Raw genomic sequence first — 26,270 nt, 5'->3', positions numbered from 1 at the left:
CAAAAGTCAAAATATTTGTTCGAAAATGGAATGCCATACCTCGTTGAATTCGTTATAAAATTTTCTATCGAACTGCATTCCAGCTATAAAAAGCTAAATTTTTAAAATTTTTCGCTAAAAATTGGGGGTGTAACACCTTTTAAATATGAAACCATAAAAAAAAAATTTTTTTAAATCATTAAATAAATGAATCGAAATATCGTTACTTCTGATAACATAACCGATAATTAAAACTTCAAAACATAGCGGCACATTCAGCTTTATGAATTTTGTGTTTTGACAAACGGTTCTTGACTTTTCCAAAATGTCCGATTGCGAGTACGGAATTTGCCCTTACGACAAATCGCACCGCATCTTGCTGTTCCGGATGCCCAAGCACATCATCAAGTGCGAAAAGAACTACCGTGGACCGCCGCTGCAGACCTGCAAGTACAATGCCACGCACCGCGTCCTGAACATGGAGAAGCATCTGAAGGAGTGTGACTACTACCTCCGCAGCATCGAAAACCATGCGGTGCAGATAGCGCTTTCTAGTCGCATACCGCCCAAACTGGAAGATGGACATGATGTGGACACATATCTTTAGGCTAAGACAAGCAGATTTCCAAAATGTTACATACCTTGTACATATGTGGTAGTATATGAACCATAAAATAAAAAGCTTCTTGAAGAAGCAACCACAATATTCGTTTTCATTGCATTTATGTTCTGATTAAAATACACAAATGCGTTGAGAATCTTAAACTAGAGGAGCAAAAGTTTTGGTATTAACAAGCCTGTTGCTATTGCATTGCACAAAGCCTGGGGTCAAATACTTTCGTCTGGCGTTTAAAACATTTGCAGGCACTTTTCCACAACTATTTACAGTCTAAGATTACGTCTAGGACTAGCTACAGCATTACACCATATCGAGGTCCGATTCCGCCGCCTCCTCGTCGAGTAGCTTTCGTTTGTCCGTTGATTTGGTCGTGGCATCACTTAAAGTGGACAGCGGACGCACCTTGCCGATATTAACCACCGGGCTTTGGGTGTAGAGATAGATGGCGTAGGATACAACCGCGATGGCCAGCGCGGTGTTCATGTAAATGGGTATGGAGAAGAGGAAGTAGCACAGGACAGCCGTGAAGAGCAGCTCCAGAGCGCTCGCGAAAGTCTTTAGAATGGAGTTCATGTACTTGAGGAAGAAACTGGTTACAATGCCAATGGCCGCATTGTTAACAATGATGATTAGGACGCTAAAGCGCATTATACTGGCCAGATTCTGCGGACTAAAGGCATCAATGAGCTCGCCGCGCAGCAAGAGGATGACTGCATTGCAGACAATCGAGTCCAGGTACATGAAGACATTCTGTACAAAGATATTCACATCGGCGCCCTTATCTTTAAGAAGATACTCATTGTAAACGCCTGCCAGACAAGAGCAAATTGTCTGTGCCAGAATGAAGACGGCACTCAGGCTAAAATCGAAACCGGACATGTTCTTGCCGTGCGCGTTCGTCCCTGCGGCAGTTGTTTTATTATGTGACTGCAGCTGCTGCTGTATGGCTGCGGACTCGCTGTCATCATTCGCATCGCTGTAGAAGCTGCCGAAATCGACCTGCTTCATCATACAGCCGAGTGTCAGCAGTATGAGGGAGATCCACTGCCTTTGCGACAGGTACTTCTTGAAGATAATTTGGAATAGTATGCCCGTGACAACGACACGTAGCTGCAGTAGCAGATAGTAGGTGGTGGGATCGAATGTGGCCAAGTTGACAAAGGCCAAATTGTTGTACAGGCAGTAGAGAAAGGCGGGCACCATGTACAATCCCAGTACATTGCGATCCTTCTGAACATCGCGCACTAGGGAGCGTAGGTTGTTGCTGTGAATGAAATCGCGGTTTAATAGCGAGACAAAGGAGTGCCTCTACTCCTACTCACTCTCGGCAGTACAGACAGGTGGAGACTATCAATTTAAAGACCTCGGTTAGCAGCACAACCGTGACGGTATTGTAACCATAGGAGTTATTCGATTCCTGAGATGCTGTGACAAAGATGCCTGCAAAATAGACAGCAATTAGGGTGCAAAGAAAGCCTAAGTAAGGCAGCTGCATACCCTGTCCTATGAATAGGGACATGTACAACAGGAAGATCACAAATGTGAGCTTGGTGGGGAACAATTCACGCCAATTAGTTGACATTTCTGCGGTCTTCGTACTGCCAGCGTTGCGTTTCTAATGCGAAGAGAACCAAGACTAGCTTCACCCACTCTACAAGTTGCGGTAGCCGCAGTTATCAGTACCGGTTCCGCTTGTTCGTGACAAGTGGGCCGTTTCTCGGTTTTCTAGGAAGTACAATTTTGAGTTTGTTTCTGTTGCTCTTCTTTCTACTGATAAACAAAAATAAATTTTGGGCCTTTTTTTATCGCTCGCCCGAACATCTGATTTTAAAGCAGTGCACGCTTTTCAACACTTCAACGCACACAAATATTGTGGTGTTGCGAAACGCCCTTTTACGACTGCAGCCGAGTTCACGTCGTGGGTCTTTTCGCTTACAATTCGTCAACATGGCAAATCGCGCTAATCGTCATGCTGCCCGCACCGAGGATTCGGATAATACCATTAACTACGTCCAATGCGACGGACTGGTGAGTAGTGCTGCTGCCCAAAAGACCTGGCCGAGATTGGCCCGTGGCGACCGGCGCGAAAGCCGGAAAAGTTGATGCCACGCGCTGTCTCACAAATTTGCCTGCTTTGTGTGTGTTTGTATGGGTGTTCGCGAGGACATGGGCGTAGCTCTACGGGGCGCTGGTCTCTTCATTACCATACCACAAAAATCTTCCTTGAAATGTTTTCTTCGTAGGAGCTATTAAAAGAAATTCCGAAATAGATCTACTTGCCACGCCCCTGTACAAATGCAAATAGTTGTCTGTCGCTAATTGATTTTAGAACATAATTAATACTGATCACATTTCCTTGCAGGCCGTCATGAAAATGGTGAAGCACTGCCATGAGGAGTCGAGCAACATGGACCTCGCCCAGGGCGCCCTGCTCGGTCTGGTGGTGGACAAGTGCCTGGAGATCACCAACTGCTTCCCGTTCCCCAAAAGCGGCGATGAGAGCATGGACGAGGAGATGTACCAGCTGACCGTGATGCGTCGCCTGCGTCGCGTCAACGTAGATCATCTCCATGTGGGCTGGTACCAGAGCTCCGACGTGGGCAACAGCCTGTCAATGGCTCTGTTGGAATCGCAGTACCACTACCAGACCAGCATTGAGGAGTCCGTCGTTGTCGTTTACGATACGCAGAAGTCATCCCGCGGATTCCTCTGCCTGAAGGCCTACCGTCTTACGCCGCAGGCCATTCAGATGTACAAGGATGGCGACTTCACTCCAGAGGCATTCCGTACCCTAAAGGTCGGCTACGAGAACCTCTTCGCCGAGATTCCCATTGTGATCAAGAACTCGCCGCTGACCAACATTATGATGAGCGAGCTGAACGAGCTGCTGCCCGAGGACAAGGGTCACAACTTCCTGGACCTGGGCACCGCCACCGTATTGGAGAACCAAATGCGCAGCCTGATCGAGCGCGTCGACGAGTTGTACCAGGAGGCAGTGCGCTATAACAAGTACCAGCAAGTGGTCTTCAAGCAGGATACGGTACGTAGCAACTTAATTAAATATTTAAACATTCCTAATCGCTTTCCTTGCATTTATATTTTTTAGGAGAAGCACCGTGCTCTGGCTAAGCTGGCCGCCGAGAACGCCGTTCGCACATCGAAGGGAGAGCCCACGGTGCCAGAGGAGGAAGTGATCAAACAGTTCCGCCCCATGACTGCGCCCAACCGCCTGACGGCCACCATAACCTCCGGCCAGATCAATACCCACGCCCAGCATATCGCGCAATTCTGTTCGCAATCGCTGGCCAAGCTCTTCATCACGGAATCGCTGCAAATTGCCAAGGAAGCCAAGGAAACCAAATAGTCTAGCTAATGTTAAGCGTTTTTTAAGCTGAGGCAACAACATTCACTACCTACAAACATAGCAACTGCACACACAGATGCCCGAAATAAACCAAACGAGCGATGAGTGCGCTTGGAAGCGAACTGCCAGCTGATTTCTTCTTTATTGTACTCTCCATTTGCTCAATAGACTGGCCAATTCAAACCGCTCCAAAACAAGAAAAAAACCACCACCCGCTGTGCAGGCATTGGTACTGCTTCTGCGCACGTCGGATGGTTGGTTTCACTTCTCTATGAGACTTTCCGGGGGAGTGTTGCTGCCACTGACGACATCGACGCACTTTTCACACCATCCCACAAGCAGCTGCTTATCATTTGGTTTGTTCTTTTCGCTTCGCCTTTTCGCTAACCAGCTTCAGTTAGCCTAACTAACTAAACTACTAACCCGATGGCAAAATGCTGTCCTACGACCTCAACGAACGCCTGCTAACCGCCGTCCAGAGCGGAGATTTCGAGCAGGCTCTGGGCTGCATCATGCAAGGTGCCCAGGCCTCGTATGTATCGCCCACTTGCGGACGCACTGCCGTGGGCACGGCGGCCATCCTGGGCGATGCCGAGCTGTTGGAGCTGCTGCTTCAATCCTGCGAGGAGCCCGAGCTGAATGTCTTTCATCAGTGTGAGTTTTCCTTCCACTGGTTCGTTCTGAAAAAAAACGATAGGAACAACCCAACGAGTTACTTCCGGAAAATTTAATTGCATTAAAAACATACATATACAGAACATTAAAAAAAAAAGCAGTGGGTGAGCTGGATAATATGTGTGTTCAAGAAGTTATATTGTTTAAAGATGGAATATAATAGTCAATGGATCCAGGAAACGAACTAGTTAAATACAAGAAAATTTTAATTGCAGTGCAAGTGCGTTTGTTCACTTTATGATATAATATATATGATATATATATTATACTATAGATAATTTATTATAATTTTAATACCACTACTAAGTTGAGTGATCCAATTTTAGTCGGTTAATTTTGGACGTACTTTTGTTGTGCATTCTTTTCTCGTGACCCAAATTGACTTGAACAAACCTCTTTTCGGGTCTATCCAACATAATGCAAGCACAGAGAAAAGTATGTGAAGGCCGGAAAACCGGTTATCGGTTGGTTGGCCAGTTAACCGGCCGATAACAATGGTCGACAATGGGTTCCAACTGCAGCAAAACACAGTAGACTCTGGTAGTTCTATGTGGCACGTAACGAAAATCTTGTCAAACTCAATGAAACAGTACACTTCATACAGTCCTAGCAAAAAGATTTTCAAAAACTGCTTACTTAAAAAGTTTTACGTTGGTTTTGAATTGCAGCGAACACGGATAGCCTCGAGATCGAGCGGACGCCCGAGGGTATGGAGAAACTGGAGTGGGTGGATGAGTTCGAGAATAGTGCGGAGAATGGAGCGGTCAGCGGCGAAGAGGATAGCCAGTTGTATCGGTATTATGCGAAAACCTTCGAAACCACCGGAGAGTTCATATCATCCCAGTGCTGTGTCTCCTGTCGCGAACATGATCCGCATCTCTACGATGCCGAGGTGGCCACTCCGCTGCACTACGCCGCCTGCTGGGGCCACGAGGAGTGTGTGCGCATCCTGTTGGAACACAACGCACCCGTCAATGTCGTCAATAACGATGGATACGCGCCGCTCCATATGGGTGCCGGTTTCGCCGGTGTCACCGAGCTACTGATCAAGCACGGAGCCTTGGTGAATGCCAAAACCCTGAGTGATGGCAAGACCGCTCTTCATGTGGCCATCGAAAGCAAGTGTGTGGAATCTGCCCGTCTACTGCTCCAAACGAACATCAACATCAATGACACGGATGATGATGGCGAGACGCCTCTGATGGCGGCCATCGCCTGCAGCATGTTGGACGTAGCTGAAGAGCTGGTGAAGCGAGGTGCTCGCATCAATATCCAGGACAAGCAGAACCACACGGCCTTGCAGTACGCGGTGAGGGGTCGTCACTGCCAGATGGCCAAGTTGCTCTTAGAGCGCGGAGCACGGCGCCTGGCCTCCCAACACCTGCTTCATCTCGCCGTTGAGTCCGACGTGACGGAACTGGTGGAGCTCCTGCTGCAGTACGGCGAGAGTTTGTCCGTAAGGAATCCCAATAACTACACACCCATCATGCTGGCCATCCATCTGGGGCGTCACGAAATGCTGGAGTATCTGCTGAACGCGGCTGAGGAACAGCGCAAGCTCGGACTCTACTCGGATGGCAACGATGAGGGCTTGGTTCTGTTTGCCGTGCAGCAGAGAGTATGGGTTAAGGAGTTTAGCCGCATACTGCGTGTATTGCTCGCCAAACTGCCCAGCGCTCGTAAGGATTTCTATGGCTCCTGTGCTCCGACAATCGTTTGTGGCCTGATTTACTGTCAATCTCCGTTGTCCAGGGCCATCAACCTGAACCGCCTGGAGGTGGCCGAATTCCTCATCCACGAGGGCTGCAATCTGGCGCAGATTTGCCGGTCGCATGTGGTGAATGAGCTCAGATCCAATTGCACACCAACAAGATTGGCCTTTGCCAGGTTGCTATGTAAGTAGCCTACTTTGATTTTAGTTCCTATGAAGTGCATAGCTAGTTCTTTCCATAGGTAACGCTGGCTTCCAGTTTCCGCACAAGCACCGACCGCTGCGCAAGGACTGGCCACCAGCGCGGCTGGAATTCGAGCGGGAAATGTGTTTGTTTGGCACCCAGCCACGCTCCTTGCAGACCATCGCTCGCCTGGAGATTCGTCGGAGTATCCTGAGATGCCTGCAAACGCGGCCGGAGGTGCAGGAAAGATATCTTCCCACTCAGGAGCGGTCATCGCTGGGCAGGATCGTGGATGAGTTCGCCATACCCGCCACTTTGAAACGCTACCTCAGCGACTTTGACGAACTGCAGATGGTGCGGGGTATGGAGCCGGTCGATATACCTGTTGTTAGATGCACTGAGTTTTGGGATTGATTGCGCTTTAGGTATTTATTCAGATTATATAGGTTTTATATGTTTGCTATAATGATAGGTAGCGTATAGTTTTTGTAAATTGGCGACGAGTGTGTAGGAAGGTTGTGTAATAGTTTCCTTAATTTCAATTTCAACACCAAATTGATTAACAACTTCGATACACGGACTCTAATGTGATATTAATTTTCTTACGATGTATTACAAATTTTGAACAGAACTTTCACGCTAATCTCGCCTTTTTCAAAACGAGTTTCGTGTGCACATCCTGTTGGGCACAGAGTTTTCATTGTTTGACTAAATTACTTGCACATTTTATGTTTACTAGGCATGTATATAGTCTATATAGATGATTTAAACGATATATGTATCCACTAGGTTAATTTGACTACGCAAACGTTAAGATTACTTTTCCCATATACAATCGATCTCGCACACAATGCAAGCAAACAAGGACGTATGCAATTTCTAAGTAGGATTTTACAACGATATCGGGTGCAATTTTATAGAAAACGTGTTAACAGACTCAATAAACAAAGATATTTAAACCGTAACGAATACAAATATGTTGAACGGGGAATGACAAGCCCTTTAGGGCTTCAGCAGCAGCTTAAAGTCATCATTGGCGTTCTCCATGATGTACTCAAATGCAATTTTGTCCTTTTTATCTTTGACCAGCTTAAGAGTAGGCTCCTTCGCCAGCAGAATGCGACACACCTCCAGGTGGCCTCGCATCACTGCTCGATGCAAAGCAGTCTGTCCGCACTCGTCCTGCAGCAGAAGATTAGCCTTGTGCTCGACCAGTAGCTTCACGATCTCCAAGTGGCCTGTCGCCAGGTTAAAACTATTAGTATTGATAGGATGGTATTGCAATGGTTGTTACCCATCATGGCTGCACGATGCAGCGCGGTGGCTCCTGCCTTGGTCACAGCATTCACGTCTGCCTTGCCCTCGTCGAGAAGCAGCTTGCAGATGGGCTCGTTCCCATTGCGGGCCGCATAGTGCAGAGCGGTATAGTCGCAGCCATCGCGATCCATTGACTGACCCTTCTTGATAAACTCCCTTACACGCTCCACTTCGTTATAGATAGCTATGCAAAATGAAAGAGTTGGTTAATGACAATGCTAACCATAGGATTCACGGGTGCATTTCTTACCAGCATTCCAGATGCCTCGATCGAAGTCCATGTCGCTTAACGTCTGCTGTGCCGGCTGCGTCTGCTTGTGGCACTTGCAGTTGTCCGCACTATGTGGATCCATCTTAGCCTGCCGATTATTTCGAGATATTCTCTACAATTCCGAGTTCCGAATTCCTTTTCCTCTTCTTTTGCTTTCGCTTCCAGTTGCCTGATCTTTGACGCTATAACAGTGTGATCTCATCCAACGAATTAGACCTCACGCTGCATGGTCCAACAAATCTCGGCTTCGCCGCAACTGCAGACAACCTTGTAGCTTAGCTGGGCCAGAGTGTTCAGCATAACCATGGGCGGCACTGCCACCATAATACCATTGACGCACGCCTTAACACCGCTCTCGAAGCGCTTGGACAGGGCTTGAACTTCCGCCTGATTCAGGCCAAAAATGGTGCAGGTGTAGTCGTGCAGCGACCCCTTGACGGTCACGTAGGCAAAGTTGCCCTCCGACTGCAGAATGGGCACCGGTATGGTCACCACATTGGCCGGTACGGGGGCGGTGGCGGCGTTCAAGGATGCAGCCGATGCCGCGGACACGACAGTCGAAACCACTTCGCTATTGAGATTCTGAGGTTCCTTCAGCCCGGTTGCGCCCTCACTCATAGTTCGTTCGTCTGCGGGGACTCGCTTGGTCACCTCCTTTGCTCTAAGTATGTTATGGAACAAAATTCCCTAGGTTACTATAGTTATTTTCTTTTCTTTTTTCACACCGAAACACGCACACAATTCACACACACTAAATTATACAACTAGAGTAGAGTTCTTGGTTGATTGCTGCTCTTTTTTTTTGTTTGTTTTAGATTGGATGGGATGCGTCTCTATTCAGGCGAATCCACCTTGTGATAGTTGCCTAAACTGGCTGCCTCGCGGCCAATATTCGATAGATTCTCTCGCACCACGGACTCGGCTTCCAAGGGTTCTGGTTCGTCGAACTCCTTGCGCATCGTCCACATGTACTCGTTGTAGTCCTGCTTCACGGCAGTCGATGAGCTGGCCACTACGCGAAATCCCAGGATCTAGAAGGAAAAATGCAGAAATCGATGAGTCACTGGATAATTGAAGGTTCAATAGGAAGGGAAGAACTTGAGCTGATTGCCAAGTGGTGTGGAAGGTTTTACTAAAATAATTTATCAGCGTCTTTTGGGCGATAAAATAACTGCTGTCTCATTAGATAGAAGACTTTAGTCTAAGGCTTATGATTGGCTATAAGAAGATAGCATTCCAAGTAGGTATGTATGGGCACTGGGATCCGAAGGTGTACTCACTTCTAGCGCCGATAGAATCCGACAAGGATGCACTAGGTAGACGATGGTGGATTCGTCGCTGTAGCCGCCGCAGGAGAACTTGTTCAACTGCTCGATGTCGTCAGCTGGAAGAATGGGTAATGGTTATCACTTCTGGAAAAATCGCTTTCCTTTTCGCTAATGTTTAAACAGGGCAAACAAAAGATAAACTCAGCTGTGTCGAAAGGTGACGTCAGCCCAGGGCAATTGTCTTTCAATGTGAGTGTGCTAATTAAGCGAAATGGCTAAAGAAATATTTACTGCTGTTTCATAATAAACGAAAAATGGGAGTATCTCGTGTGTTCTTTGTCCCTAGACGATCCCAGTGCATTGACTTCTGCGCCGCACAGATACGACTTCCAGAAATATGCACCGGAATCGAGTGGATATTGTATGTGCTCTACGTACGGTTGTATATATAAATATCTACATATATCAGCACGACAAGCCGCTCTGCCAGGCGAACTGCACGCAGTGAAAAACAAACCCAAACTGACGAACTGAAGACCTCGTTTGCGGGCACCAAACTTCGCACAGTGGCGGTCGAAAAAAGCGGAATGGTGCGGGCAGGCGGATTTCCAGGGGCAAATGGAGTGCAATTAAAGGGCAGCTGTTGATTTTATGAGGAAAATAACTACGGCACAGCGCTAATGGTTATTGGGTAACCAGCAAATAAATATAGCTTGCAGTAGATTTTTTTTTTATATTTGATTATTGTTTCAGTGAACTTTACTGTTACTTTACAACTCAAAATTGGAGTAGAATTTGAGTGTCAAAAAATAATTATAGGATTGGATTTTACAGATGCCTTCAAGGTTACATTTATATCAGTAGTTTATTGAATACAACTAGATAAAGTTTCAAAATATTACATTGTATTTTTATGACATTAAATAAACGTGCACTTGGTCAGGTGGCAAGTAAGTTTCGAATCACAAAAAGAGTGTTTTCAAGCTTGAATAAAAGACATGCTAGATATTGAAACAATACTTCAAAAATAATACATAGAAATCAACAGCTAGTGGCTAAATATTCATACAGCCACTGTCTAACCATTCAAAAATTGTTTTTTTGGTAGTGCAAGGTGGAAAACCCGAAATGAGCGTTCAGAAATCTATCGTGATGTGCGCTATCGTATGCGTGGAGGTATAATAAAGTATATCTGTGTGTTCGTATCTGTTTGCCAAGCTCTCGAAATGAATTGTGTGTCGCAATGGTAAACAGACGACAAATAAAAGCGAAACGAAACCAACAACAAATGAGATACTGTATCTACGCGGTTCAGGCTTTACCTTTCAACCCGGAGACGAGCACCCTCCATGGATATTTGTGGCTGTAGGAGGCTAGATTCCCCCGTATGATTATGTACGGCATTTGGCCCGATTACTGCTGGATATATCTGCGGATTAATTAGCGCGGGCGTGCCAACGAAAGCCGTGAAACGTAAGTGAAAACCAAATGAGATACGGACGCCGAAACGAAACTGGGGGGCAGCTAATGCTCGCTGTGGCGCTCTGCTGAAGGCTGACTCTCGACTGAAACCGAAATCGGGTTCCACGTTGTCGACCAAGAGGTTTTCCCAGCGCTAGCTCAGCTCTACTGTTGTGGCTATTTTGTTTGGTTTGGTTTCGTATTTTTATTTCGCTTTTGGGCGTCGCGCAGCGCGGCTCTCTGAAATGGTTAGCAGCTTTTTTTTATTGGATTAGCCTGCGGTGTAATGTGGCAGATACCCAAATGACAAAGTGACGCACTCTGGCCAGGATAATCACTCGGCCGATATATGTACGATATGACCCAACCCAGCGGCGAAGGCGGAACATAGATGGCTATATAGTTCAGGGGAAATTCTAGGACCAGATATTACTGCAATTTACAGGACATTCTTTGCTAACTTAAAACTTATTTATATATATTATTTATAACAAATTTAATTAAATTTAACCTCTGAAATGCAAACTTAACTTTCCTACAAAATTATTAAAATTAAAAACAGAACCCCATTCGATCAATGCTTTCAAAACATTCCAACAGTGCGAGCGCAAATGGAAATTTTGAAATAGGTTACCTTTTGGCAATCCCCCTTGGAATTCCACTGACGACACCCCTGAGCGATGCGCTCTCTCGCTCGCACTCGCTGCGGGTGGCACCCCGCGACCAGTTGCATGTGAAGCTTTAGTCAGTGACTATAATTACTGACCTGACCGACCGGTCGACTAATGAGTAAGTATTTCTGTCGCTCGGCGCCCAACGAAAATACTAATAAAATGAAAATAAAAGTCCAACCAAGCCGGTCAACAACTCCTACACAAATACACATACATACGCGCGCGCGCACACAAACACACGCACACGTAGGCAATTGGGGTCCTGGCAATGCACACGCACACACCCAGTGGGCTCAAGTGTCCTTTGCGTGTTTGGGGCACACAAAACGAACGTGAATTATGATCAAATTTCGAAATAAATAAACGCGCGGCTCCAAATGATTTTTATGCCACACAGCTGTCGCAAAATGATGTCATTTGAATTTAATCAACTTCGCCCACTTTTTGAGATGTTTTCAGCTTTTTTCCTTGTTGCCTTTGGCCTGCACAGCTATGTGTTGGTGTTTTCCTATTTAAGAGCTCACCTGTTAAATTAACGAGGCTTTAGTTTAACAATAATGCGTTTTTTGCCAATTTGTGCAATTTATTTTCCTTAATTCCTCGTAATGTAAGCCAGGGCTGGCGCGTTCCAAACACTGCTGTAAAGTTAACGGCAAGTAGGGCAGTGTTGGTAAACCCCAGGGCTGCATAGATTGCAAAGCCCAAAAATCGATGGGCTAACATTTATTTCTCGCTGACGGTCACACTGTCTGCATTTTCGTTTCTTTGGTGTGCTCAAATAAATAAACGAATTTTTATGTGAACATGTATTAATATGTATAGATAAATAAATAAATTTCCATGCCCATAATATTGACGTGTGACTGAAGGGCTGTGTGGTTAGGTAAACAGTTGTGGTCAGCGAAATATTGGCGTGGCAAGCGAAGACAACAGCTGTCGGTGATTATTTAAATTCAAAAAAGTAGTTTTTTTTTGTTGTCGGTTCTTTACTGACATTTGCATATTTCAGAAGCGGGCGAAAGGTGAACTGAGTTCATTGTGCTGCTGGGCATTACGTGTGCGTCCATCCGGTCTCCCTCCTCCGCCGGCCCCTCATCCGCATCCACTCGAGAACTCGGGAAGCTGCCAAAAAAAGAGAAAACAAAGACCAAAGAACACGCCGCTTGGCATAATCAATTAAAATGCCTAGGAATCTGCCGCTCCTCCCGCTGACCCTCTGTGCCGTCGCCTTGCTGGCCGCCGTGGGTCCCATGCCCGCCCATGGGGCGGTGGCCAACAGTCACAAGCACGAGAAGCACCTCAGCAAGGAGCGGGTCAAGGACGGCATCTACGCCCCACGGGATGCCCACCACCACGGCGAGGATGGGGAGCACAACGTGGAGTTCGATCACGAGGCCATCATCGGTGAGTCAGCGCTAGTTAGCACAGAAAGCAGATCATATTCAGTCTGAGAAAATCACTAGGAAAAGAGCAAAAAAGACTCCTTACAATGAAGATCATAAAAGTAGTGCTCATTTCCTGAGAAGCACATGAAAAAGAATTCGTTTTTTGGACAGATATTACACAGCAACAATAGAATTTCCAGCTTCATATGTTAAATTGTAGTTTATTTTAAGGGTACTTTTTAACGCAATGAAATTATGAGTAATAAGTTTGTTATATGTATGTATAGTATGTATAGTTATATGTATATTATATGTTATGTATAGGACTCATACTTTTTTTTTGTGTATGCTATGGTGTATGCGATATGTTTGTTTACTTGCCTGAGGTTTATTTTTGTGGTTGTGTACACGGAAAGAGTCATTAAAGCATCAAGAGAACATGGATCAGTCAAACAAATTCCCATTTATGCTCAAATATATTGCTTGAAGGTCGAATTATAGTTTTCTAATGAATTGGAATATGCTGTAAGAAAATGTATTATTGAAGTATATAAGTTTGTATAGTTTTGCTTCCATCGTGAAACCATTCAAATTGTTTTTTCTAAATTTTCTAAAAGCAATACGTCAATGGCATCGCTGCTGTTTTATGTTCCATTCAGTTTTAAATGCTAATGTATGTATGTGCTATTATTACTCTTTAACGACAAAAAAAGGCAACACGAAGGAGGCTCAGGAATTCGACTCGCTTACGCCAGAGGAATCGAAGCGACGCCTGTTGATATTGATCAAAATGATGGATCTGAATAAGGACGAATTTATTGACCGGCATGAGTTGAAAGCCTGGATATTAAGGTCTTTTAAGTGAGTGTTGTCTGTTGATTAATACTGCATCAATGTTAGCCAAGCCAATAAACACATCAGCAACCTAATGCTTTGTCTAAATGCTTGCCTAAACTAAAAAGCCATAGACTATTTAAAGCTTTTACTAAAATAAAAAATACAACTTGCAGAAAACTGTCGGAGGAAGAAGCCGCTGATCGATTTGAAGAAATAGACCAGGATGCAGACGAGAGAATTACGTGGAAGGAGTATCTCCAGGACACCTATGCCATGGAGGATGAGGACTTTAAGAAGGAGACCATCGACTACGACAGCTACGAGGATGAGCAGAAGATGATCAAGCAGGACAAGGAGATGTTCAATGCGGCCGACACGAACAAGGATGGTGTGCTGACGCTGGAGGAGTTCGTTTTATTCCAAAATCCCGAGGAGCATCCACAAATGTTGCCAATACTGCTGGAGCACACGATGCAGGACAAGGATGCGGATCACGATGGCAAGATCAACTTCCAGGAGTTTGTCGGCGACGCAGCCTCGCACCACGACAAGGAGTGGCTGATCACTGAAAAGGAGCGCTTCGACAAGGATCACGACTCCAATGGCGATGGCGTGCTGACGGGCGATGAGGTCCTATCCTGGATTGTGCCAAGCAATACGGCAATTGCCAACGACGAGGTGGACCATCTTTTTGTCTCCACCGATGAGGATCACGACGATCGCCTGTCCTACCTGGAAATACTCAACAACTACGATACCTTTGTGGGCAGCGAGGCCACCGACTACGGCGACCATTTGCAAAACATTAACCATCTCTCCGACGAGCTGTAGATGCCATTCGAAGCCCCATCGTGCTATAGTGAACCTGTGCTTAGTATTGTATTTCGTTTAAATAGTTAGTAAATTTATGTTTATTTATGTGAATTCAAACGACAATTGCAAATCGATATCGCCAAAATGTTTTGAGCGCTCCTTACGAATTTAATTTTCAATACTATTTCGTTTGTTTCGTCATGTACCAATTACAATATGTGTAGTAATTTATATAAACAGAAACAAAAATCTACATAAAGCGTACTAAATAATTTTTACTAAATTACACTTTGCTTTATTTGCAATTTATGACTAGACACATTTCCATTTTGTTACATTACAGTACTTAGGCCTTAATTGCTGTCTGCGAATTTACAAAATTAGTTTAGCAGCGTGTTCTTTTTGACTAGATTTCACACTCATCTTTATCGAAAAATATGCTTAGCTCTAGCTTATTTTTCGATTTTCTAGCAACAAGCACTTGAAGCCCCGAAAAACGTTTTCATACATATACTCTCATTTCTTATATCACAAATATTGCACCAAATTGGCCTATTTCCCCACATTTTCGCTACAAATGAAGACAAATCAAAAGGTCGGACGACTATTATCCGGATGCTTAACCTTAGCCCGCTCTAAAGCTACTACGAGAAATGCACATGTCCCAGAGGAGCCACTGCATCGTCTGGGAGGCATTGGGCATTCCAATATGTGATGGCACTAAAATCATTCACGGACCTCATACAAATCGTAATTCATAATGCACATCTCCAGTGGATCCACCTGGGGGCGAGGACGTACTCTATAAACTTAGCTTACGTTGACCGGACGCGATCCGAGCTCTACAAATCACACAGTATATCGTAGTTGTCTACCTGACGCAATGGCTTCTTCTCATCGATCACCTCGCTCAGATAGTCGGTGATGGGCAGCGGCAACTTCAGCTTCTCCAGCTGCGCAGCGCTTCGCACGCGGCGCATGATCACCGCCCGACAGCGATCCTGTAGGTTGACGAACTCCCTCCTGGTGCACTTTAGGGTCATCTCCGTTTTGGCGGCAGTAGAGCATACGATGGGGTACAGGGGCTCATCAATCTGTTGGGGCGAGATTCTAGAGCCTGATCCTTGGAGGAATGAACAATTCAACCGGACTCACCTGATCCAATCCGCGGAAAGCAACGCCCAGGCACTTGCCGTCCTTGTAGAAGGTCAGTGTGCCCTCGATGCCGTCGAAGAGCACGCCGATCTGGGTGGGTTGATTCTCGCGGAACCGCTTCGTGTACAGCAGGGCCACGCCCTCGTGCCAGAGCACACCCTTGTGGGACAGTCCCCAGCCGTGCTCGTTCTCGCCCAGCATGTTCCGGAAGGCGTTGGCATGTAGCCGGGCCGACTTGGTACCGATACCGAACATTATCGAGGTGCCAAAGACGCGCTGCGAGACATGGAGCTCCCAGTAATGCCGTCCGTTGTTCAGGGATCTTTTGCCCTGGACACCGGCAGTGCCCTTGCTCCAGTTGGGATGGAAGTGCACGGTCCGCGAGTTGGGTCCTCTGAGCACCACTTCCTTGGAGCGGTGCCGCTTGCTCCACGTCCAGTTATCCTCAACGCCATTGGGCAGCGGGCAGAAACGGGGTGGCGGCGATGTGGAAGATGCTGCATCCAGTGAACCGGACGACAACCCTCCTGCTCCTCCTCCTCGTCGACCGGTTGGACGACGCCTCCTCGGGGCAATAGCCGCTATGGGAAGGGGGTGAGGCTGCAGTGGATCCACTTCAACATCAGACATTGTGTTGCGACAAAAAATTTTTTCGCTTCTCAATTTTTTATCAATTTGACAAAGGGAACCCTTCAAGATGTTGGGGGGTTAAGTTGTCAATAGGGTTGGCTTTCTGGGGTTGATGAGATTCTCCAGGTCTCAAAAGTTGTTGAAATCGTTCAAGGAGCGGCTTCAGGGGTGGCGTCTTTAGCTCGTAGATGTTTGTTCTTTCGTTCCTCTGGTGGTTAACTATGGTCTAACATTTTTCTCAATGCATTTTCATAGCATAGTTTTTATGAAGGGTTCCTCAGTCCCCCAGTTGAACTCCAAGCGGATGATTCTTTATGCAAGGAAGAGACCAAGAGGCGTTTATCTACAAGTAAGTGGTTAGTAGGGGCTGTTGGATATCCTCCTGCGGCAGGTCCTGCAGCTCCACTTCCTCCTCCAGTGGAACGTCCTCAATAATCTCCTGTTCTAAGGACGCCTCCTCCTGCTCCTGCGATCCAATGCTGGTCAGTGAAGCGTAACCACTGCTCAGGGAACTGCTGCTCCAGCTGGAATTCAGGCGGACTGAACGATAGCTTCTCGTCGGCTGCAGTTGCTGCTGCTGCTGGCCAATAGTGCGCTTTAGCTCCCGCTTGATCCGGCGAATCTGCCGGAAATCCTGCTCACCACCGGAACCCCTCTGCCTGTGCAGCTGCAGCTCCTGCAGATGGAAGTGATGGCGACAGTAGCCCTGCGGACTGTGGGCACAAAAGCGACAGGCCTCGGAATTGAGGCCACCCACGAGCGGAAGGATTGGTTCGAGGATGCGCCGCTTCTGGCTGCGCTTCTGTTGCTCCAACTGCTGCTCCGCCAGGCGCTGTGGCGCCTTACGATCGCCCACCGTTTCGGCCACCTCCTGCAGCAGGCGCACGTTCCTCGGGAAGCATCGGTCGTGGACGTAGAGCACCAGGCGTTGGCAGTAGAGGCACAGCGATTGGAACAGCAGCAGCAGGACGATAATCATAAATATGTAGGGGTGGTGGTGTGCCCTCTTCCTTTTTTTTGGTGGTGGGGCGGAAGACTGCTGCTTCTTGGGAGTCTCTGATTTTGGTGGTGCACTTCCTGTTGGCTTTGTGGTCTGCTACTTTCCAAACGAGAACTCGCAATTTTCACTGTTTTATTCGAGGTACACACATTTTTTCCTTCTTGCTGCTCCTCCACAGCTACAAAAAGCAGCTCCTCTTATCTGGCTGAAGTTACAACTCCCACCGACGACCGCCTCCGCTTGCGTCCAAGTCACACGGGCTTCTGGCACTTTTTTTCCAACTCACTTTTCCGATTCCAACTTGAATCGCCCCACAAAGGCCTACCCTTATTTTCCACGACCTGCTTCCAACCACCAATTGGACTTTGTGCGCGTGTGTGTGTGTGCCCGTCTGCCCGTCTGCATATCATTATCATATGGCCCGGTCCACCCCACTTCAGGCCCCGCAACCGTCCATGGCGACCCCAATCGCCAGTGCCACCCCCTTGCCAGCCCATCAACCACCCCCACTTAGGAAATCCGCACGAAGAGAGACGAATGGCATGCGCACAAGTGCACGTGGTGAGTTCGCTCTCATCCTTGGCTTGGCATTGCTTTTTTAAGGGTTCTCCGCGGCGGGGTTTCCACCACAATGGCCTACCCTTAGCCCTGGTCTTTCGAGGAAGATCTTATCACTCCAAGTTAGGGGTAAAAAGTGTGCAGTCTTTGTCTTGCATATTGATCCATATACAAGGAAGTTTATCACTAAATAGGGTTAAATATGAAATTTCCCAGAACCATGTCCTTAAAGCAAAGATCTTCATACAAAAAGTATACTTTCCTATAATTTGTATTTATAAATTTTAGTTTATTTTACCACTTTTGGCTGGGTTTTTTAATAAATGTAAACGATATGCGACAAGTTTTGAGGTTTCGATTCGTTCGATTTTCGTTTGGATACCTCAATTTGGTGCATTGTTTCGCATTTAATCGGTTTCAAAAATAAATGGAACATGCTGGCACATAGTTTATTTTATACTTTTGGACATACGACCGAGGCTAGTTTATTTATTTGTTTCATTTACTTAACATACGTAACGTAACTTAGAAGCAGTTTACATTTGTTTAGAACATTAGTTGGCAGATAAAAAATGGCATTGTGGTCCAGGTCGGTCGGTCATTAGCACTTCGACTTGTGGATCCGTTTTGTTTTCTTTTTGGTTAGATTAAGGAATTTGTAGCAGTGTTGGTTCGTCGGTGTGTGTATGTGTGTGTGTGTGTGTGTCGGTTTGTTTGTTTGTGTTGTGACCGTGTGGGTGTGCACACGATTCGTTGGTAATTTTAAGGCTTTACATTTAGATTAAACTTATGCTCTGTGCTGTGGGTGTGTCTGTGGGGAGTTGGAGGTCCTACGAGGAGTTCTTCATGCACACCTGGCACCTGGACACATACGACTGTTGCTTACCGGACTTGATCGTCTGCTGCTGTGGCATGTCGAACGGCTCTGAGGAATCCAGGTTGTACATCCAGAAGCTGGTCAACGTCTCGTAGAAGTGGCACGTGCCCTTGGCGCCATTGCACTCGATGAAGGGCGTTGCGCGGAAGTCCTCCAAACAGGAGCCAGGCGATTGCAGCGCCTGTCCACCGCCACCGTTGCCCACGGCAGTGTGCTATAATGGGAAATGGATGGGTTAATCATCATTATTATAAAAGAATTATTTAGAATCTCAAAAGTAGTTAGGAATGAAGGTTGAAAATAAAAACTGTTGTAGCAAGTCTTTCACTGAGCCAGTATCCAACAGATGGCGCCAGAGTTTCATTGGAGCGTGCGCCATCTGCTGGAAAACTATGGCACTAAGTTCGGAAAAGTATCCCTTGTGGTTTTTGAAAACTCTCATCATTCTTCTTCCATAATCTAACGTTATAAGAGTTCCGATACTCACCATGAGGAAACTGTAGCCAATCCAGAGACTCTCCCAGCCATTCGGACAGTCGGGCACCGCTATCGTTTGACTGTGCACGGCGATCACATTAGCCGGCGCCTCACAAACGACGCAACGTGAGATGTACTGGCGGATCTCGTTGTTTTGAACGGGCATCATCGGAATGGCGGCGTTGGTTGTCAGCCAGAAGGTCTTATCATTTCTGGAGGCGTAGTTGCAGACGCTGTTCTGACCACAGGACATTACGGGCAGCGTTGAGAAGCGTTGCACACAGGATCCGGGAGATCCGAGGTCCTGATTGTGGGAATAGTCATTGCCATCGACGAACAACAGGGAGTAACCCGTCCACAGTTCCGTGTGTCCAGCCGAGCAAGCGGGCACCGTTTCCGATTGACTGTGTCGCGTAATCAAGATACCAGTGAGGTAGTCAAGAGCGGCGGCAGCTGGAGCTCCGGGTTCACCTTTCTGGCCGATCAAACCAATGGCGCCCTCATAGCCCCTCTCGCCCTGCTCTCCGCGATCTCCCTTGGGTCCCTGGCGTCCCACGTTTCCAGTCTCACCGATCAGGCCGCGCTCACCCTTTTCGCCACGCTCACCCTGGATGCCAATCAAGCCACGCTCTCCCGGACGTCCGGGCTCTCCCTTGGGTCCATTGCGTCCCGGCTGACCAGGTTCGCCCTTGGGTCCCGGTGGTGGCAGCATTCCCGGTTCACCCTTCTGTCCAGGCTGACCTGGTGTTCCGTCACGTCCATCGCGTCCCTTGGGCCCGGTGAAGCCGCGCTCGCCAGGAGCTCCGACAGGTCCTTCGTTTCCATCTAAGCCAGGGTAGCCGGTGTCTCCCTTCTGTCCAATCAAGCCGGGCAGTCCCGACGGTCCTTGGAGTCCTCGGTCACCCTTGTCTCCCTTTTGTCCCTCGAAGCCATTTAGACCACGTTCTCCCTTGAAGCCCTGCGGTCCAGTATCTCCCTTCAATCCAGGTGCGCCGGGGAATCCATCCTGTCCTGGTTGTCCGGGACTGCCGGCGAGGCCACGCTCTCCCTTGCTGCCAGCTGGTCCAATGGGTCCAGGTAGGCCCACAAGGCCGGGCTCTCCGGGCAAGCCGGGCAGACCGCGTTCTCCAATTAAACCGGGAGCTCCAATAAGACCTGAGTGGGTTAAATAGTGGCGATTGGTGACATGGTTATATGACCCAACTGTCTAGATACAAATTTGGGATCAAAAACTCACCTTGACGTCCGTTTCTGCCTGGGCGACCGGGCAGACCCTTCTCGCCCTTAATGGTAACTCCTGGATAACCGATCTCGCCTCTTGGACCAGTGTCTCCCTTGACTCCGGGAATGCCATTTAATCCGCTTGCACCAGGTGGTCCCTGCAATCCGCGATCTCCCTTGGCTCCATCGTCGCCAGCAGGACCAGTCAAGCCTCGTTCGCCTTGATCGCCCTTCTCGCCAGTGTAGCCGCGCTCGCCCTGGGATCCCTTATCACCACGGAAGTCCACGGGGATGGTGGCCGGAAGACCGGGCTGACCACGAATACCGCGCTCACCCTTGGGGCCAGGAGCACCGGTGAAGCCCTGCAGTCCAACGGGTCCAGTCTCACCCTTGAATCCGGGCAGACCAGATAGACCAGGCACTCCCTTGTCACCACGGTCGCCAGGATAGCCAACAGCACCAGGGGTACCAGCAGCGCCGGGCAAGCCATCCATTCCGGGGGCACCAGGAATGCCGGGTGCGCCGACAGATCCCTTCTCGCCAGGCTGGCCCCAAACGCCCTGCAGACCTTGTTCACCCTTATCGCCGTTAATTCCATCGCGTCCATCGATTCCACTGCGTCCCTGGTCACCCTTCTCGCCCTGCGGACCAGGACGCCCGTGAACAGCCAGACCGGGCATACCCTTCTCTCCTGGCCAACCGGGCTGTCCGGCCGGACCTGTATCGCCGCGGAGTCCGGATGGACCGGGTTCACCCTTTTGTCCCTTCTCGGATGCATCACCAGGCAAACCAGGAGCTCCATCCAGACCGGGGAATCCTTGGCTACCCTTTTCGCCGGGCATACCGTCCAGTCCTTGTTGTCCAGGGGCTCCTGCCAATCCTTGGTCACCCTTAATGCCCATCAGGCCAGGAGCACCTGGAGGACCGCGGCCTCCCACAGGTCCATCATTGCCAGTCAAGCCAGTAGCTCCCTTGTCACCCTTGGCACCTGAACAAATTAAACCAAATGGTTTACATTAAATTTTCTAATGGGATACTGCAAAAACTTACCGGAAACTCCAGGAATACCAGCAGGTCCGCGCTTTCCGGGAGCACCAGTAACGCCAGCAAAGCCCTTGGGTCCGTCATTTCCAGGAGCGCCACGGTCACCTTTGTTGCCGGGCATGCCGACCAATCCGGGACTGCCGGGCTCACCCTTGGCGCCATCAAGTCCACGCACACCATCAATACCAGGAACACCAGGAGGTCCGGAAACACCAGCGGGGCCGATCGGGCCCACGTCTCCCTTCTCACCAACAATTCCGGGCCGTCCAGATACTCCGGGCAGACCGGCATCGCCTCTATCTCCAGGATATCCCACACTGCCATCGGCACCGGGAAGACCAATGGGTCCGGTTGGACCACGGTCGCCCTTCTCACCTTGCAGACCATTCAGACCGGGTGGGCCCATAGGGCCGGGTCTCGAAATGCCAGGCTCTCCCCTCGGTCCAGGCTGTCCATTGCGTCCGGGAATGCCGCGAAGGCCGTCCTTGCCAGGATTACCAGGGACTCCGACAGCGCCCTGGTTGCCCTTTTCACCGCGAGGTCCATTCAAGCCGCGGGGTCCCTCAACGCCAGGAGGTCCCTGTGGTCCAGTGTTGCCCTTCAATCCGGTATAGCCCCTCTCTCCCGGGCTGCCGTCTTCGCCTGGAGTTCCCGGCATGCCGGTTTGGCCGGGCTCACCCTTGTTACCCTTAGCGGGCATCTTTATTTCGTCAAGCGCACAGCTACCGGGCTCTCCCTTCTCGCCGCTTCGGCCAAATGATCCCTTGTCGCCCTTTGCTCCGTCCCTTCCATGGAAGCCTGGCTCGCCCTTGATGGATTGACCGGGAATTCCGGGGTATCCGTCTCGTCCAGCGCGTCCGGGTGTTCCGTCATTGCCGGGTGCTCCGCTCAAACCCTTATCACCCTTGAATCCGAATTCTCCTTTGGGTCCAGGGCTACCAGGCAGACCGTCTGATCCCCTGAATCCCTGCACGCCCTTTGCACCTGGAGCACCAGGGTAACCCTTGTCACCCTTCAAGGGCTCAATCAAACTCAAATCGCAAAGTGCAGGTTTGCCAGGCTCTCCAGTGGCTCCGGGAAGACCAGTGCGACCGTCCTCTCCCTTCTCACCAGGCGGTCCAGTTTGTCCGTTGATTCCATCGTGTCCACGTTCTCCGGGATATCCGCGCTCTCCAGGCGGTCCTCGTGCGCCGTCCTTTCCGGGAACTCCAGCCAGTCCGCTCGTTCCCTTATCACCCTTTGGTCCGGCCCTGCACGATGAGCATTTGCCGCCGACGTCACCCTTGATGCCCATGTCTCCCTTTTGGCCAGGAGTGCCGGGACGACCAGCGTCTCCCTTTTGTCCAGGAGCACCAGCGGTACCGGGAGTTCCAGGACGGCCCAGCTTGGAGTCACCGGGAGCACCAGCATTGCCCTTGAAGCCGCGCTCTCCCTTGCTACCCTTTAGTCCGGGATAACTACGACAAACGAAAATTAATTCGAATTAAATAAGATCTTGAATGAAGGAGAGAAGAGGTGAGAAGAGGTCTCGGTTCCACAGTGGAGCTCGACTGAGTGCGAGGACTATTGAATGAATAATTGCACTTACCCGGGTATGCCTGCATCTCCCTTAGATCCTTGAATGCCATAACCGGGCAAACCAGCGTCACCCTTCTGTCCCTCTGGTCCCGGTGGTCCTGGGTGTCCAATGGGTCCGATGGATCCCTTTGGTCCATCAAGTCCTGCGGTTCCCTTATCTCCCTTTTTGCCTGGAGGTCCCTCGTTGCCGGGTCGTCCGGGCAGACCAGCACCTCCCTTTTGTCCATTGTATCCCTGTGGACCCGGAAGTCCATCAGCTCCGCTTAATCCCTGGGGTCCAGGTGTGCCAACATAGCCGCGGGGTCCTTTGGGTCCCGGGGGTCCTGGGGTTCCACGGCCACCGCCCGGCGGTCCCGGAGGACCGAGCAGACCAGGCTGACCTGTCGCTCCAGCGCGTCCTGGCTCACCCTTCTGTCCGGGATTACCGGGCAGACCATTAAGACCCGGCTCGCCACGATCTCCCTTTTGTCCTGTAGAGCCTGGGGGTCCAAAGTTACCTTGGCGACCCTGGGGAAGGTATTATATATGTATATATTTCATTATAGAGGTTATAACTTCAACGTCGATTTGGAGCCTTATATAGGAACTCGACTTACACGATCGCCAGGGCCGCCGGGCAGACCCTTCTCGCCCTTCTGTCCATCGAGTCCAGTGTCGCCTTCAGGTCCGGGCTCACCCTTGCGGCCCACTAGGCCAGGCTCTCCCTTCTGTCCCATGTCGCCGCGAGGTCCCATCACCGTGTGCGTCGGCTTGCTTGGAAGCGACGACGCCGGTTCACCCTTCTCACCCTTCATACCTGGTGCACCGGGCTTCATGGGTCCGTAGCAGGAGGCACCCTTCTCTCCCTTCAGACCGTGCTCACCCCGGGGTCCTTTGGCTCCGTAAGGTCCGCTGTCGCCGCGCTCGCCCTTTTCGCCTGGTAATCCTTGTGGTCCAGCCAAGCCGGCAGTGCCCCTCCAACCAGGCTCACCCTTCTCGCCCTTCGCGTAATCACCGTTCTCCTTTGCCGGTTCACCCTTCTCGCCCTTGCTGCCAAGCTGGCCGGCATATCCGCGAGGTCCGGGCATTCCGGATAGACCTTCCAAGCCGGGAATACCATCATCTCCGTCGCAACCGTCTTTGCCGTTGACACCAGGGGCACCAGGATTGCCGGCGGGTCCCTGAACTCCGGGTACACCAGCCTGACCATGAAGACCAGGCGATCCGCGCTCACCCTTATCACCACGCTGTCCGTATGGGCCGGGATCACCCTTCTGACCCTTGTCTCCAGAGGGTCCCTCCATGCCGGGGAAGCCCATCTCGCCCTTCAGTCCCGTGGGTCCCAGAGGGCCCGGCAGACCCCGGTTGCCCTTCTCCGCTATGCACTTGGGCACACAGCCCGCATATCCGGCCGTACAATTCTTGGGCGGCAGATTGCCGGCAGAGTCCACAATGTCGTAACTGTCGTCGATTGGGAACTTGGGTTCATTTCGATTGTAGTGTTTCACGGAGTCCTGAATTGAACCGGACGTACCAGACGTCTTCCAAAATTGCTGGGGGGAAAAGGAGTATATTATTCAGTGTCCAGCTGGATGCCATGGGCTACGGTTATCTTACAGCGTCGGCACCGACTAACGCTCCCGCGATCACAGCGGCGTATAGCAGCCTGCAAAGAAGTCGACGAAGATCAGGAGGGTTAGGAACTGTGCTTCGTACAGACGATCCGTCTTATCAGTCTAGCTATTTAATTGGACATAGCTCCTCTCTTCGATTGGCAGCTCTCTCTTAAGCAGTCAGTGAAAGAGAGTTAGCTAAGAGCGCTTAAGAGAGAGCTTCAAAGTTTTAAAGAGATTGCAGTTCGAGATTTAAAAAATAAAATGAACAAATGTGATGTTTTAAGTTATGTATTTTTTTATTGCTGATATCTAAAAAAAAATTTATATTTGCTTTTTCTGGATGGAGTATAAGTATTCAAACTGCTAAGAAATACTTCATTTAGGCCATAAGTTGGTTTTAATCATTTAAAATTTTTAAAAACCAATAAGCTTATAATTTGTTAAGAAAAGTATTACTTTAAAAATGAGCGTATTTTATTGTAACTAAGCGACATCATCGTTTTTAATAATTAACAATTGCTTTATTTAATGAACTTAAATTTTGGGAACAATTTCCATTATTTTTCAAACTTTTGCCATTTCTCTTACCGCTTCCAGAAGGGCAACATGATGCCCTATGCACTTAAGCCTGCACAATTATTTGCTCTGTCCTCGTCGAATTTGAAGTTTATATGTTGCCGTCGCTGGGCCTGGAAAGATGAGCCAGAGAATTGGGCACTTTAATTTCGCAACAGTTGCAAAATAAATTGGAAATATTCTTAGAGGAATATTATTTTATTTAATATTTGTGGGAAAATCGAGCTGGCTTATTTTTTTTTTTCAACGATTTAATTCTTGTATTTCGTTTCATTTCATTTCCAAGCATATACACGCGACAGTTTGAGAGGCACTGGAACTGGTACGAGGCTCGCACAACGACTTGCTGGATAATTTCAGTTAATAGTACGCGTCTTTCCTGATTTAATTGAGATATTTTATGTTTATTTTATTTTGTTGTTGTAGAAGCTCAGTTCCTTACAGGAATCTAATCCTATTTAAGCTGCTAATGGACGGGACGGGACGGGACCCTACTGGAAACACACATTCACAACCGAGCGATCCGATCCGAACCGATCACCACTCCACAGCGCTGACTAAAGACTAAAACCAGCTGGCCAGATCAGCTCCGGACCGAGACCAGACTACTACTTACTCGGGGAGACGGAACACGACTAATTATAGTATAAGTTCGAGCGATCCAAAAGCCAAACGCCGATGGCCCGATCTCCACTCGTCGATCGTTCGGCTTGGCACGATCTCGACGATCGGGTCTCCGGCTCATGTACACTATCCGTGTGATTCGACGGGGATTGGATGGGCATCGGATCGGTTGCGATGGCTGCGAGGTGGCTGGTGGGAGGTGGGTGGTGGCACCATGGCATATAGAACGGATGGGCGACGGGTCGTCGTATGTAGCAACACTAAACCCACAAGTTAACATAGTCGCTGCGGAATGAATGAAACTTGGCGATAAGTCCGAAACTAAGGCGCTGCTGTTGATATGCCACATGCGACTTAAGTTGCTCAATAGCACATCA

General features: G+C 48.9%; 11 protein-coding genes across 14 annotated transcripts; 4 read left to right on the top strand and 7 right to left on the bottom strand.

Moving 5' to 3' along the window:
* Window positions 1-242: 242 nt before the first annotated feature.
* LOC117150760 (gametocyte-specific factor 1) lies at window positions 243-685 on the top strand. The gene has a single exon (XM_033317797.1). The coding sequence runs from the start codon at window positions 305-307 to the stop codon at window positions 584-586; it is 282 nt and encodes a 93-aa protein (XP_033173688.1). The 5' UTR covers window positions 243-304; the 3' UTR covers window positions 587-685.
* LOC117150751 (UDP-galactose transporter senju) lies at window positions 686-2,455 on the bottom strand. Its single transcript, XM_033317786.1, has 3 exons — window positions 2,096-2,455; window positions 1,921-2,038; window positions 686-1,862 (listed from the first exon to the last, which is right to left on the bottom strand). The coding sequence occupies exons 1-3, from the start codon at window positions 2,178-2,180 to the stop codon at window positions 899-901; spliced, it is 1,167 nt and encodes a 388-aa protein (XP_033173677.1). The 5' UTR covers window positions 2,181-2,455; the 3' UTR covers window positions 686-898.
* Window positions 2,456-2,499: 44 nt separating this feature from the next.
* LOC117150754 (eukaryotic translation initiation factor 3 subunit H) lies at window positions 2,500-4,084 on the top strand. Its single transcript, XM_033317790.1, has 3 exons — window positions 2,500-2,626; window positions 2,961-3,638; window positions 3,705-4,084. The coding sequence occupies exons 1-3, from the start codon at window positions 2,546-2,548 to the stop codon at window positions 3,960-3,962; spliced, it is 1,017 nt and encodes a 338-aa protein (XP_033173681.1). The 5' UTR covers window positions 2,500-2,545; the 3' UTR covers window positions 3,963-4,084.
* A 61-nt stretch (window positions 4,085-4,145) lies between these two features.
* Window positions 4,146-7,464, top strand: LOC117150750 (serine/threonine-protein phosphatase 6 regulatory ankyrin repeat subunit A). 2 transcript variants are annotated; one of them, XM_033317785.1, is made up of 3 exons: window positions 4,146-4,318; window positions 5,306-6,532; window positions 6,591-7,464. In XM_033317785.1, the coding sequence occupies exons 1-3, from the start codon at window positions 4,234-4,236 to the stop codon at window positions 6,944-6,946; spliced, it is 1,668 nt and encodes a 555-aa protein (XP_033173676.1). In that variant the 5' UTR covers window positions 4,146-4,233; the 3' UTR covers window positions 6,947-7,464. The 2 variants fall into 2 exon arrangements, with proteins under 2 accessions (XP_033173676.1, XP_033173675.1); XM_033317784.1 differs by having other exon boundaries at window positions 4,243-4,616.
* On the bottom strand, window positions 6,947-8,227 carry LOC117150757 (ankyrin repeat domain-containing protein 39). The gene is made up of 3 exons (XM_033317794.1): window positions 8,100-8,227; window positions 7,827-8,033; window positions 6,947-7,770 (listed from the first exon to the last, which is right to left on the bottom strand). Exons 1-3 carry the CDS (start codon window positions 8,200-8,202, stop codon window positions 7,535-7,537), a joined length of 546 nt encoding a protein of 181 aa, XP_033173685.1. The 5' UTR covers window positions 8,203-8,227; the 3' UTR covers window positions 6,947-7,534.
* Window positions 8,228-8,267: 40 nt separating this feature from the next.
* Window positions 8,268-8,761, bottom strand: LOC117150758. The gene has a single exon (XM_033317795.1). It carries the CDS (start codon window positions 8,736-8,738, stop codon window positions 8,331-8,333), a length of 408 nt encoding a protein of 135 aa, XP_033173686.1. The 5' UTR covers window positions 8,739-8,761; the 3' UTR covers window positions 8,268-8,330.
* Window positions 8,762-8,881: 120 nt separating this feature from the next.
* On the bottom strand, window positions 8,882-10,962 carry LOC117150759. The gene is made up of 3 exons (XM_033317796.1): window positions 10,711-10,962; window positions 9,401-9,504; window positions 8,882-9,151 (listed from the first exon to the last, which is right to left on the bottom strand). Exons 1-3 carry the CDS (start codon window positions 10,790-10,792, stop codon window positions 8,954-8,956), a joined length of 384 nt encoding a protein of 127 aa, XP_033173687.1. The 5' UTR covers window positions 10,793-10,962; the 3' UTR covers window positions 8,882-8,953.
* A 1,294-nt stretch (window positions 10,963-12,256) lies between these two features.
* LOC117150752 (reticulocalbin-2) lies at window positions 12,257-14,841 on the top strand. 3 transcript variants are annotated; one of them, XM_033317789.1, is made up of 4 exons: window positions 12,257-12,458; window positions 12,533-12,927; window positions 13,622-13,769; window positions 13,919-14,841. In XM_033317789.1, exons 2-4 carry the CDS (start codon window positions 12,705-12,707, stop codon window positions 14,574-14,576), a joined length of 1,029 nt encoding a protein of 342 aa, XP_033173680.1. In that variant the 5' UTR covers window positions 12,257-12,458; window positions 12,533-12,704; the 3' UTR covers window positions 14,577-14,841. The 3 variants fall into 3 exon arrangements, with proteins under 3 accessions (XP_033173680.1, XP_033173679.1, XP_033173678.1); XM_033317788.1 differs by having other exon boundaries at window positions 12,257-12,462; window positions 12,536-12,927; XM_033317787.1 differs by having other exon boundaries at window positions 12,257-12,462.
* LOC117150755 (SPRY domain-containing SOCS box protein 3) lies at window positions 14,825-16,353 on the bottom strand. The gene is made up of 3 exons (XM_033317791.1): window positions 15,714-16,353; window positions 15,434-15,652; window positions 14,825-15,341 (listed from the first exon to the last, which is right to left on the bottom strand). The coding sequence occupies exons 1-3, from the start codon at window positions 16,341-16,343 to the stop codon at window positions 15,285-15,287; spliced, it is 906 nt and encodes a 301-aa protein (XP_033173682.1). The 5' UTR covers window positions 16,344-16,353; the 3' UTR covers window positions 14,825-15,284.
* Window positions 16,354-16,669: 316 nt separating this feature from the next.
* On the bottom strand, window positions 16,670-17,620 carry LOC117150756. The gene has a single exon (XM_033317792.1). The coding sequence runs from the start codon at window positions 17,320-17,322 to the stop codon at window positions 16,687-16,689; it is 636 nt and encodes a 211-aa protein (XP_033173683.1). The 5' UTR covers window positions 17,323-17,620; the 3' UTR covers window positions 16,670-16,686.
* A 711-nt stretch (window positions 17,621-18,331) lies between these two features.
* On the bottom strand, window positions 18,332-25,818 carry LOC117139219 (collagen alpha-1(IV) chain). Its single transcript, XM_033301417.1, has 9 exons — window positions 25,712-25,818; window positions 25,282-25,382; window positions 24,695-24,743; window positions 23,695-24,630; window positions 23,109-23,605; window positions 21,527-22,977; window positions 20,493-21,464; window positions 19,266-20,410; window positions 18,332-18,992 (listed from the first exon to the last, which is right to left on the bottom strand). Exons 2-9 carry the CDS (start codon window positions 25,299-25,301, stop codon window positions 18,732-18,734), a joined length of 5,331 nt encoding a protein of 1,776 aa, XP_033157308.1. The 5' UTR covers window positions 25,302-25,382; window positions 25,712-25,818; the 3' UTR covers window positions 18,332-18,731.
* Window positions 25,819-26,270: the final 452 nt, after the last annotated feature.

This window comes from Drosophila mauritiana, chromosome 2L (genome assembly GCF_004382145.1).
Source record: "Drosophila mauritiana strain mau12 chromosome 2L, ASM438214v1, whole genome shotgun sequence".
Classification (NCBI taxonomy): domain Eukaryota; kingdom Metazoa; phylum Arthropoda; class Insecta; order Diptera; family Drosophilidae; genus Drosophila; species Drosophila mauritiana.
This window is presented reverse-complemented; position numbering and strand designations above follow the sequence as displayed.